The following is a 13,183-nucleotide window of genomic DNA, read 5'->3' as shown; positions in this document are numbered from 1 at the left end:
CGAGGGTGGGGGTGGGGGGGAAGGTGGTAGGAGGGAGACAGACTTTTTTCTCTGCCTTATTACAATAATGTAACTTGTCTGTGATGTGCAGTTATTACCTAATTAGTTCACCTCCACTGATGGGTAGGGAACCAGACTTGGGGGTGAGAGGTCGCAGAGGGGGTGTGGAACAGGCTCCGGGGACCATGGTTAGTGACGATGGGCCTAGAATCTGAGCAGTCAGGTTACCAGGAGCCAACCTGATCTGCTGGGCTGCTCTGTTAAAGACTGATCCATAAACTGAGAATCTGGCTGCCGAGCCAAACTCTTTCCCACCTCCCTCCTAATGGCTGACTACCTACCCTGGTTTGTTTTCTGACCCGGTAATTATGACCAACACACACACTTACAAGTCAATGTAATTTTGTTTGTTGTTAAATTTACAATATCTTCTGAAATGAAAGAAGGCACGAGACATCACAAAATCAAGGGCTGAGATGAGAGGGTTTGCTGCTCCGGCAGAACAAGGACATTACCAAACACGCACTGCTTCCATACGGCGTGACAACAAAGCTTACAGCGCACTTCGTGCCTGGGCCCTGTCATCCAGTAAGCTATGAAAGCATCACTACAGCCCAGTCAGATAGGAATGACTATCAGTCCTACCTGTAAAGTAGTTTAAGAAAACTGCCCAGGGTCATACAGGCAGTGGTGTGATTAGGTAAAACTTCAATTCCACAGTATCACCTCACTCCCATATTAAAGAATTACAAATTCCACAAGAAAACATGAAATTTCAACAGATTATTCTTCAGTGCACAGGCCATTACCCAAGGACACAATTCAGGGGTTATTTTCTGAAACTTCAGTAAACAGAAGTAAAGGAAATGAGTGCTTTTGCCAACAAACTCTTCATCCCAATCACTACAGTATTTACCATCAGTTTTTAAAGGATTAAAAAAAAAAAAAAAAAGGCAAGAAAAAGGAGGAAGACCCAAATCATGGGTGTCAGGACCAAGGCTTAGGTTTAGAATGCCCATGCTGGAAGACTTGCCTCCAGAAGCTGCAGCGCACAGCGGCCCAACGAGGCGAGGTCTTGGTCTTGGGAACGTCCCATGCCTTACTAGGTACTTTCCCCAGCCAGCAGTTCCCTGTTAGCCCTTCCTCTTCCCAATCCAGTCAAGCCACAGCCCAGCCATTCCACGGTTTCACATCTCAAGAAAATGTAGGAGCAAGTTCCCCTTCCTCATTTAGAAAAACTCAGACCACCTGACCCAATACACTCCAGCTATCATAGGTGGTACTGGATACACCTTGTCAAATGCAACTAAATATAGCACTTACTAAATCCTTGATTGGCTAATACAAATAACCCCTTCACAAATTATATTCATATTACTATGAATGTTGATTCTGACTAAAAACTGATAAACAGGAAGTGAAGTGAAGTTGCTCAGTCATGTCCAACTCTTTGCGACCCCATGGACTGTAGCCTATCAGGCTCCTCCGTCCATGGGATTTTCCAGGCAAGAGGGCCGGAGTGGATTGCCATTTCCTTCTCCAGGGGATCTTCCCGACCCAGTAATCGAACCCGGGTCTCCCGCATTGCGGGCAGATACTTTACCGTCTGAGTCACCAGGGAAACTGTCCAAATTCCTGACAGATGAGAACTGGAACTGACGTCCCTGGTGGCTCAGACTGTAAAGAATCTGCCTACAATGCAGGAGACCCAGGTTCAATCCCTGGGCCGGGAAGATCCCCTGGAGAAGAGAATAGCTACCCAATCCAGTATTCTTGCCTGGAGAATCCCATGGACAGAAGAAACCGGCAGTGAGTTCCCAAAGAGTTGGACACAACTGAGCGACTAACACTTTCACCTTCTGACAGGTGAAAACTGGAACTGAGGATATTCAGCAGGCATGCCATAATCATGTCTTGCATCTTAATAAGTGGATTCTCAGGTGGCTCAGTGGCAATCTGCCTGCTAAAACGCAGGAGATGCGAGTTCAATCCCTGGGTCGGGAAGATCCCCTGGAAGAGGAAATGGCAACCCACTCCGGTATCCATGCTGGGAAAATCCCATGGTCAGAGGAGCCTAGTGGGCTATAGTCTATGGGGTCACAAAGAGTCAGATTTGACTGAGCATGCGCGCACACAACATCTTAATAAAAATAAGCTGTCACGGGACTTCCCTGGTGGTCCAGTGGTTAAGAATCCACCTGCCAATGCAGGGGACGTGGGTTCAATCCCTGGCCTGGGGACTAAGATCCCACAAGCCATGGGGAAACTAAGCCCATGAGCCACAACTCCTGAGCCCTCCCACACCCAGAGCCCGTGCTCCACTACAGTGAGAAGCCCCCACACTGTAACTAGAGAAGGCGAGCACAGCAACGATGACCCAGCAAGGCCAACGATAAAGAAAAAAGATTTTTAGAGCAGCTATTAAACGAATAAAAGTTTGTACACAATACATTCTAGCATCCCTAGAGAGCTACCTGCCTCAGTGCTGGGCAAACTGTTCAGCTGGCTAGCCTCTACACAAGAGACAGTGACAGGCAGCTAAGCTTTAGGGAATATGTACCACCTCCCAGACACCAAGCCACAGGTCTTATACTTTTCACCTCATTAACGCTGGGCCTGCCTTTCTCCTCTAGAAGAATCACCCAACAGTATGTCCTCACTCTATGATCCCATGTATAAAAAGCTCAATAACAGCAGTTGGGTTTTTACATCGACAGTGCTAGAAGCTAAGCGAGTGGTTTCCTTTGGGATAAGTTAGAGATGGGAGGCACAGGGGCTTCTGGAGTGGGCTTGCTCATGGGCAGTAATACCTCAATTTGTACACTTAAAATGTGCATGTTTTCCGGGGGTAAATTACAGCCCAGTAAATTTGTAAAGAATTAAGCAATTCATGTTGATGGAAGAACAGACAAAGAGTAAGCACTGTCAGGAGTCCTGTGTTCTGATTCTGACTTCCCCAGTAAATGGCCTACGGTTTGGGGCAGTCATTTCTGGGGGCCTCGGTATCTTCATTCCTGAGCAGTCAGAGGAGGCACTCTCCATTTCTCTCAGTATACCATCACTGCCATTTCTTTTCCAGGTGGAGAAAAAGGACAGGCAACAGGATGATTGGAAAAGTAACTCAAAAGCAAACGTCTCTACCACCAGGACATCATTGAAACACAAAGCAGAAAGCCTCTGCAGATCCAGAATGACACGCTCTCAGGGAGCAGATGATGGCAGCCGTCACCAGGCACCTTCATTAACAAGCTCAACATCAATCCTAAACATTTTTTTATCTTTTCAAAAACCTACACTGAGGCCAGAACTGTCAAAGCAAGCAGGCATTCACACATTGTGTTCAGAGTATGAATCAGTGAAGTTGCTCAGTCGTGTCCGACTCTTTGTGACCCCATGGACTGTAGCCTACCAGGCTCCTCCATCCACGGAATTTTCCAGGCAAGACTACCGGAGTGGGTTGCCATTTCCTTCTCCAGTTCAGAGCATGACCTTGCCGTAATCCTGAAGGCTGGGCAGCAAGGTTGGAGCACATTATTACACACTCCTGTCTCCCAAGTGCTCTGGGAAGAAGGTGTCTAGGTTAACTGTCTGGTTAGCCACACTCCCATGTATACTGTACCCAAGGAGGACTTTACATTTCCTCTTTGTGCGGTGTGATTCAGAATCCCTAAGGGTCTTGTGAGGAGTGACTCACTGCCAGTAAGAAAAATTGGATACTGAAAAATGAAATAATTGTTCTCAATCAGTATAGATAAATTAGAGACTACACCATGGAATAACAAGCAGTATCAACCCCAGCAATAAAAAGTTTCTTCAGTGATTATAAACCAAACATCTTTATAAACTGATCGCCTTTCATAATCCACAAGTAAAACAAGGTCAGGAGTTTGGTTTAAGGTTAAGACACATTCCTGGAAGTTGCTGAAAGCTAACATGAGGAAAAACACCTTAAATCTATCTCACGTATAAATAACTTATTTCTTTGATTTCTCCATCAACTGTCATCCATTATGTTACAGTTTAATTTAAATTTGGATTGCTGCATGAGTTAAAATGGAAGCGAGCCCTTAAATTACAGTTCACCAGATACAGAACCTGAGAATGGCTGTAAAGATCCCATTTTTTTCCCTCTGTGGTCTATTATCTGAAAACACTCGGATTTGTGTAAGCACCTCTCTGTATTTAAATTAAAATCTGGCTCTATTTATCTCACTCCGTGCCCTTTGTCATGATTTAAATGAGGTTAAGATGTGAAGACAAAGGCTGAGGGTGTGGGGAGGGTATAGGGCCCTTTCTAACTCCAGGAAGGCAGTGCAGCTAGGTCTCAAGCTCGGCCCTGTAGAGATTTTAACAACCATTAGTACTACTTCAGGACAATTAGTGGGTGTAAGAATACTGCTGTGTAGCGCCAACTTCTCAGGTACCTACGTTTTCACCAAAATAAAGGCCACTGCCAAAGCCGGCCAATGGCCATGCAAGATGAAAGGAGGGCTCCATTGCGAACAACAAAACCCTCATACCATCTTCGAGATGTAGGGTGAAGAGTAAACGGGGATACAAAGATAAGCATCAACACAGAAGATACATAATACTTCTGTGCTTCCTGCAACTTCAATGTTTTTAAAAACTGGGGCAAGAGAGGCCCAGGGCCGAAGTCTGTTCAGAAGTTGAGGCTCCAGTCCATCTCGATCACGTGCGCCCAGCAGAAGCAGAACACAGCTGCTGGAGGGGGGTCACCCTACCAGCCCACCCCGAGAGCAGGACGGAGTTTAAGGGAAGGCCCGGGTGAGCCCCAGCCACGCCCACTTAAGCCCTGAGGGAGACGCTACTTCCCCTGCCCCACCCGCCGGACCCCAGACCCTTAGCAACCAGGTTTCCAACGGCCTCCCGCAGCCCCTCCGCCGCCCAGCAGCTACCAGGCGCTGCGCACGCGCCTGCGCAGTGAGCGCCCCCCGCCAATCCCTACGGAGAGCAGAGGGGCGAGGCCGGGTACAGCCCGCTCCAGGACGAGCGGGCCGCGTTCTGCGGGGGACCCGTACCCCAGGCTGGGGGCGTGGGGCTCCCAGGGCTTACCCCCGCCGAGGAGGCTGGCCAGGACGAAGAACGAGTACATGGCGCCACCGGACTCCGCAGTCTGCAATGCAGAGCGTCAGCTGATTCTCGGCGAATATAAACCTGCTCCGCCCCAGAGCCGCCCACTGCGCAAGCGCAAGATCAATCCCCGCCGGGCGGGTCCGACTTCCCGCCCCCCCGCAGCCTGACTCAGCGCCACACAGGGCGCCTGCGCGGAGGGGAGGGGAGGCGGGGCGGGGCGGGGCGGGGCGGGGCGGGGCGGAAGGAGGGAGGGGTCATCAAAAAAGAATACATCATTGAAGACGTGAGGGATTATTTATATAAAATATCTTTCAAGCCTCACCTTTTTTCTCTGACGTGCCATTTTCTGTTATTAGGGCTATTTTTCAGCCGAGAATTGAAAAGTTTATCTATTTTTTCTAAGCTCTCACAGTCAGAACTCAAACTCACCACCTGACCCAAAGCTGTCTCCTAAATTGACACTCATGGTGTTTAAGTGGCTGGGCAAGCGCGTAGCGTCATTCTGGTCCCTGATTTTCCCTCTTCACATCTCCTATCCGCCATCCCTTCTCCGTGACTCACAGACCGGTTTTCCCAATGTTAGATCTGTAGGGTTTCACGGCAGGTCTCAGATGGGCCACTTTGGCATGTGAGCCTTTCGCCCGTCCAACGTGTTAGTTTAAGAAATGCCATACAGTGGTTCTCTATTTCATTTTTCCCCTCTTAGGTCTTAAACTATTTTTGACTAGCGACTGTCATCATGTCAACACAGTAAAACATGGTTGGCTGAATGAGAATTGATATTGGGTGGAAGATCCCCTGGAGGAGGGCATGACAAGTGACTCCAGTATTCTGGCCTGGAGAATTCCATGGACAGAGGAGCCTGGCGGGCTACAGTCCATGGGGTGGCAAAGAGTCGGACTGGACTGAAGCGATTTAGCACACGCACATACAATGGGTAATAAGGGGCTTCCCAGGTGGCGCAGTGGGGAAGAATCTGCCTGCCAGTGCAGGAGGCACAAAAGATGCAGGTTCTATCGCTGGGTTGGGAAGATCCCCTGGAGTAGGAAATGGCGACCGACTCCAATATTCTTGCCAGGAGAATTCCATGGACAGAGGAGCCTGGCGGGCTACAGTCCACGAGGTCACAGAGTCAGACACAACTGAACACAAGCACACTTGTCTTTCAAATTAAAGGCAATGGAGACCCTGCGGACTTAAGAGAAATTACTGCTTCTCGCTTAACTGCCTAGAAGAATTTAAATTGGAAATTTAAAAAATAATATAAATTGGGAATTTTTTCCCAGAGAGTTATTACCAGGGACACATTATATCTATGTGACCTCTATCTATATGGCAGGGCAGATCCCTAATTACCAAAACATCTGCTCTTATCTGCCTGTGGGTGACCCTCCTGTTCTTGGAAGCCCCAGGCCCCTACTCTATTCCTTATCTCAAGATGGGGTATATATCTCATTTTACCTCTCTGTCTCTGACCTGCTCCTGTTTGTGGGATTCCTGAACATATGAAATTAAATTTTACTTTCTGTTAATCTGCCTTACATCATTTTAATTATCTGACCAATCAAAAAGAACCAAAGAAGGGAAGGGGAAATTTCCCCTTCTCAACAAACACGCTCCATCCCAAGGCCCTACTAAGGTCTGTCCCGGAGTTGGAGGGAGTGGAGCAAAGGGACTGAGGAGCAAGATGGGGGAGGATAGGAAGTGCATGAGTCACTGGAGAAGGGAACAAGAAGTGAAGCGGGAATTGAGAACCAGGCTAAAAGTCAGCCAAGGGCCTTGTTGGAGAAGGAAGCCGCCCCCACCCCTACCCCGCCCATCTAGTGCTGGACTGTCATCTTACTCCAGAATGAGAAAGGCCTGGCTGGCCCACAAAACCCCTCGCCTTCTACCCATGCTTGACCCTCTGGTTCTGAGCACGGAGATGATGGTCCTCACCTCACCATCCCCCAAAGGACAAGTGCCTGAAAGTTCAAAGGAAGGAAGGGAAGGAAATCTCAGCCTAATTTTTGGTCAGACCCCTAAAGATCTTTCAGTCTCATTCCATCATTGAACCGAATGAGAAATTCAGACCTGGAATGGGAAGAGCATTTATCCAAGGTTACACTTGACCAGGGAGGGGCAGACCCAGGGTCCCATCCATCTGTGACAATCGTAGGAACAGGCCACAGACAGAGGCCTCCGCGCCTTTGGCCCACCTCCTCCGCCTCACCTCCACCACCACCCCCACACCGCGGCTCCTACTTCCCACTGGGGAGCGGGATGGGGAAGTGTGCACCGCAGTGGGTGACATGAAAGAGCTGAGTAAAGTTGGGACGAGATTTGGTCTACACTGCATGCCTCATTGACTGGCCTCGGTGGCAAGATGGAGGCTGCATGGCTGCCGCCATCCACAGGCTTCCTAAGTCCAGGCACTGCACGGGGCACATTACCCAAACAGCCAGATAAGGGCAAGGGATGTGGGGTCCCAGGACACAGCCTGGTCCCCAGCTCCTCATCAGTGAAGGAGGCAAAGCATTCCATGCAGAGGTTACAAGACCCCAAGCCAAGAGGAAACCTGGAGACCTTCAGGTCACAGGCTCCCACTTTGCTGGAGTTACTGTGCTCACAGAGCCCGAACCAACCATGGCACCCCACTCCAGTACTCTTGCCTGGCAAATCCCACGGACAAAGGAGCCTGGCAGGCTGCAGTCCATGGGGTCGTGAAGAGTCAGACACGACTGAGCGACTTCACATTCACTTTTCACTTTCATGCATTGGAGAAGGAAATGGCAACCCACTGCAGTGTTCTTGCCTGGAGAATCCCAGGGACGGGGGAGCCTGGTGGGCTGCCGTCTCTGGGGTCGCACAGAGTCAGACTCAACTGAAACGACTTAGCAGCAGCAGAACCAACCATGACTCTTTTTTAATACCCCACCTCCCTAATAACCACAGGGATATGTCAGTGTTTTTACGATGAACTTTTCATGCCTTTCATTTGCACACCTGGAACACAAGAGTAATATGTTCCTTAATCCACCCTCTTCCCTGTAGGGATAGGATTTTAATAAAGAATATAAAAGCAGTAAGTGGGTTATGATCATTTTTTACCAAATCAGTAGATGCTTAAATCCTCTTAAAACACCTTCCTAACCATCTGTGCGTAGGCAACAAGAGCTATGAAGCTATTTGGACCCCTTGACCCTATAATAACATTCCTAGCTTTGTACCTCTCTCAAAGAAATAATCCAGAGCTAAGAAGTATTTTATCCAAAGTGTTCACAAAAGGGCCCTTTGTAACAGTGGAAACTGGAAAGATTTCAAATGCTGAAAGATGATGGGCTAGCTAAGAAAACAGGCCTGTACAAAACAATGTTACTTGAAGCAGCTTTGAAGTGTAAGGCAGAAGCAGCAGCATGCCCTTCTCTCTCAGAAGTGGCAGGATTTTCAGGAGAGGAACAGAGAATCAGAGGTGGAAAGAGCCTTGACTTTGGGTTGTACCCATCATTACATTATTTCACTCATTGCCATGTCCATATTTTACTTTATACTTTTTTAAAAAAATTATGGGAAAATTTTAAAAGGTAAAAGAAAATCCCCTTCTTGTCCTCCCTACTATGAGCTCAAGTTTTTAGGAACTGTAAAGATATTTTTCGTCAGAAATGTGAGCCATGCTGGAGATCCTGGTGGGGTTCTTGACGGCTTTCCAGTTCTGGGTCCCAGTTCCTCATGAGGCCTCACTTCTAGGGCCTGAGATCTGTGAGACTCCCAGCTATAAGATGAATAATTCCCCTTCTGGCCCTGGATGGCATCCATCTGTCACTGTTTCTACAATGGAAACAGCCCTTGGTCAAGACAGCTGATAGAACAAAGGCATCCACTGGGAAGGCCCAGCTCAGCTGTCTGGCACCAAAGCTCCACCCTGGGTCCCCACCATCCTGGAAGCACCCCTAACTCCCCCCGGCCAATTCCTAGCCTCTGATATCTTTCTCCTCTCTTCCCGCCAACCCTAGACTGCTGGAGAAATCAACTGTGTCAGCTAGGCTCACAAATTCCTCTGTGCTATTAATACTTGGCACCTTTTTGGCCCTCCCATGTGGCCGAGTCTGCTACTGTCTCCTAATATCCTTCACCTCTTTTTCCCTTGATCTTGATAATTAGTAATCAAACTCCCTACTTCTGTCTGCACATATGGCCACCCAGAAAAAAGAGATTTCATAACCTCCCTTGCAGCCAAAGGACTTCATTCTGGCCAATGAAATAAAAGAACATGTGCCAATTTTGTGACTTTAAGGTCCTGTTCTTAAAAGGAAGAGAAACAGCCAGTGCAAATATTTGACAAATCTGAGTGACTACAACTTTCACCTTCACTGCCAAGACACTGACCATTTTGTTGGGGGAATGTCTTGGAAGATCCCAGCTGAGCCAAGGTGTTGTCCTGGAGGGGTGGGTGGTCTCAGAGGGTGAGTAAGCAGAGGAATGGGCATCAGGGAGTCAGCAGTTATTTACCAGATGGTACAGAAGTTGGTGAGAGTTGGACCATAAAAAAACGCTGAGCGCCGAAGAACTGATGCTTTCAAATTGTGGTGCTGGGGAACTCTTGAGAGTCCCTTGGGCAGCAAGGAGATCAAACCAGTCAATCTTAAAGGAAATCAACCCTGAATATTCATTGGAAGGACTGATGCTGAAGCTGAAGCTCCAATATTTTGGCCACCTGATATGAAGAGCCAAATCATTGGAAAAGACCCTGATGCTGGGAAAGATTGACGGTAAAAGGAGAAGGGGGCAGCAAAGGATGAGATGGTTAGATAGCATCACCAACTCAGTGGACATGAATTTGAGCAAACTCTGGGAGATAGTGAAGGACGGGGAAGCCTGGCATGCTGCTGTCCATGAGGTCGCAGAGTCAGACATGACTTAGCAACTGAACAACAACAAAACAGAAGTATTTGGGGCTTCCCTAGTGCTCATTGGAAAGAATCCACCCACCAATGCAGGAGACAGGTTTGATCCTTGGGTTGGGAGGATCCCCTGGAGAAGGAAATGGCAACCCACTCTGGTATTTTTGCCAGAGAAATCCCACGGACAGAGGAGCCTGGTGGGCTACAGTCCATGGGGTCACAAAAGAGTCTGACATGACTTAGTGACTAAACAACAACAGAAGTATTTCAGTAATTTTACTCCTAAACAATGCTGTTGATTTGTACCAGCTAAATGTCAGCTGTGGCTGCAAATTCCTTTCTTATGTTGGATTGCAGACACAATGGCAGGAGCTCAAGCATCCATTCTGGGCCATGAAATCGAAGCCTTGCTATGGATGACAAAGCAACAAGAACCTGGATCCCTGATAATTATATTTGTTCTATATTATCTACCTCCACTATTTACTATCCCCCACTATTTACCATCTCCACTAAAGTACTATCCACCTTTACTACTCATGTAAACACATCCATATCTCATTTAAGGTTTCATTATCTCAAGTTTTTATTATCTTCCAGATCTTTTCAACAATGCTCAAGTCCCAACCGCATCTTTGTCTTCTTCATGCTCAATTCCTATTTTTACCTCTTTCCTTCCATCTCTGAAAAGGAAATGCCTTTTCTTCTTTTTGTGAGGCCAGACCATAGCTGCTAAACCCTCCTGTGTGTTTGCTGATCAGCTCCTATGACTGATCCCTATGAGGACAGAATTGATACCCTGTCCATTCTTTTTTATATTTAATATATTTTTCCTTTTTAAAAATTAAGAGTATAGTTGATTTACAATATTACATTAGTTTTAGGTGTGTTCATTCTCTTTGTTCCTCATACTTTACCAGTTGTCAAATATTTTTCTTATTCATCCCTTGAGTGCTTTGCTCCATCAACTGTCCTTTTCTTTTTAATATCTTCAGTCTTCCCCCTCACCACTGACTTTTCTCCCTCAGCCTATAAATATACACAAGGCTCTCCTAGCCTAAAAGAAATATCACCCCTGACTTTCACTTCAGCTACTTCCTCGTACCTTCCCTTCACTTCCTTGCTCCTTGAAACAGTCACCTACATCGTTTACTACCGCCCTCCAAACTAACCATAACCCTGCCCACTGCTCCATGGAATGGCTTTTTGAAAGTAAAATGGTAAGTCTCTACTTGGAAAGTCCAACAGCACCTTCTCATTCCCTTTAGCCTCTGACCCTGTCGGCCTGTTCCTCCTTCCTACAGCTCTCCCAACCTGGCATCTGTAACACCACAGCTCTCTGCGGAATGCTGGACATCTAGCACGCAAGTCCCCATGCCTGCTTCCTCACCCATGATAGACATCACTAGATGAACTTGACTTTGAAGCCTCTTCAACTCAGTACTCCAGCTGCTAGGACCAGCTGATCAAAGTTGGATCATGGATTGACATGTACTTGGCCATCTTTCACATGTCTGGGAAACACGCTCTGAGACTGAGCTGTGTGGGCAGGAGTTTTCAGCACATGCTCCCAGAATCACACCTGTGAGGCAATGAGGGCAGCAAGACAGGGCAGAAGGGGAAACTACACTCCAGTGAAGTTGCCACTGAGGCCTCAGCTCACCCCCATGTTGTAGGGATGGCCCTGCAGAACTGTCCTCAGTTGAGGCAAGAGGAATGGTCCCTGCACCTCAGCATAACAGTGTCCCAGGGAGAGGCAGAACTTTGGGCCCGGGGCTCCCTTCGGCTGAGGGCGATTCCTGAACAGGGGCTAACAATCAGTATGGGCTTCCCTTGTGACTCAACTGGTAAAGAATCCGCCTGCAATGCAGGAGGCCTGGGTTGGGAAGATCCCCTGGAAAACAGAAAGGCTACCCACTCCAGTGTTCTGGCCCGGGGGGTTGCAAAGAGTTGGACACGACTGAGCGACTTTCACTTCATCCGTCAGTATGGACTGAATGTTTGTATCCTGCTCCAAAATTCATACACTGAAGCTCAATCCCCATGCAGTGACTATATTTGGAGATGGGGCCCCTAAGGAAGTAATGAAGGTTCACTGAGGTCATAAGGGTGGGCCTCTGATCTCACAGGATTAGCATACTTATCAGAAGAGACACCAGAGATCTTGCTCTCCCCATGCACCCCAACTCCCAACCCCAACTGCACACACTTAGGAAAAGCCATGTGAGCACAGACCAAGAAGGCAGTCATCTGCAAGCCAGAAAGAGAGTCTCCACCAGAAACCAAATCAGCAGAAACCTTGATCTTAGACTTCTGGCCTCCACAACTGGGAGAAAATAAATGTCTGTTGTTTAAGCCCCCTGCTCTGTAGTATTTCACTGTGGCAGCCCAAGCTGATCAGGACCAGTTTGCAGATGTGAGTCCTTAGCAGGCTGCACTCCAGGCAAAAGGGAAATGAGTTCTGTTAAAAAGCAAAGTACAATTGAGTAGATTTTTAAGATCTTATTGGCTTTATTCAACAATTCATGAATTGTTGTAGCATCCAATCTGGCAGATAAGAGGGAGCTTGGAGGAGCTGTACAAAATGAAACACTTTTAATGGACAGAAGGAAGCAGGAACAAAGAAGTTATACTAGTTCAAGTCTGACTAAGTCAAGACAAGCAGCTTGGCTATGGCAAGGTCACTTTCCTTTAGGGGATGTCAGGAGTCTATCAGCAGGATGACCTGACCTAATGCTGATTGCTCACTAGGTGATTCCCAAATGACTGGTTAAAGATCTCCGTTTCTGGAAAATCCAATACTGTAATGAAGTCTCAGTCTGGAGGCACCAGGATTAACACAAGTGACTCCATTTGGGGCCTGCTGTCTTGTGCTTAACAGTCCCTCGGTCCTGACAGGAGATCTAGGGGTGCACAGCACCACTCTCACACCCCTGCTCTGGGTGTCCTCCTCCTCCTCTGACATTTCTTCTCAGAACACAAGCCTTGGCCCTAACCCAGCTCTGCAATCTGCTCCCTTGAAATCCCAGCCTTGCCCCTCCCTCGCATGGTCCCAGCCACTCTGCCCCACACCCCGAGGGGCACCTGAATAACCCGTGTGGTTTCACATCTTTGTGCCCAGTAATACCTACTTCCTCACCTCAAATTCCCTTTTCTACTTCTTTCCCTGGGGAACTTTTATTTAACCTTCAAAACTCAGTTAAAATGAT

At 47.7% G+C, this 13,183-nt stretch overlaps 1 protein-coding gene across 5 annotated transcripts in view; it reads right to left on the bottom strand.

Annotated features, from left to right (window-relative positions):
* The window catches only part of LOC120865328 (prosaposin), a 33,031-nt gene extending 27,804 nt beyond the window's left edge, over positions 1-5,227 (bottom strand). For 3 of the 5 annotated variants that reach the window (XM_040242528.1, XM_040242531.1, XM_040242529.1), the window contains exon 1: positions 5,074-5,207. In XM_040242528.1, coding sequence (XP_040098462.1) covers positions 5,074-5,113 — 40 coding nt within the window. In that variant the 5' untranslated portion in view covers positions 5,114-5,207. Of the gene's footprint in view, positions 1-5,073 lie in introns of all 5 variants that reach the window. The other 2 variants (XM_040242530.1, XM_040242532.1) reach the window with 1 other exon arrangement.
* Positions 5,228-13,183: the final 7,956 nt, after the last annotated feature.

Source organism: Oryx dammah, unplaced genomic scaffold (genome assembly GCF_014754425.2).
Source record: "Oryx dammah isolate SB20612 unplaced genomic scaffold, SCBI_Odam_1.1 HiC_scaffold_6, whole genome shotgun sequence".
Classification (NCBI taxonomy): Eukaryota; Metazoa; Chordata; class Mammalia; order Artiodactyla; family Bovidae; genus Oryx; species Oryx dammah.
Note: the sequence above shows the minus strand (reverse complement) of the source record. Positions and strands in the feature narration are given on the sequence as shown.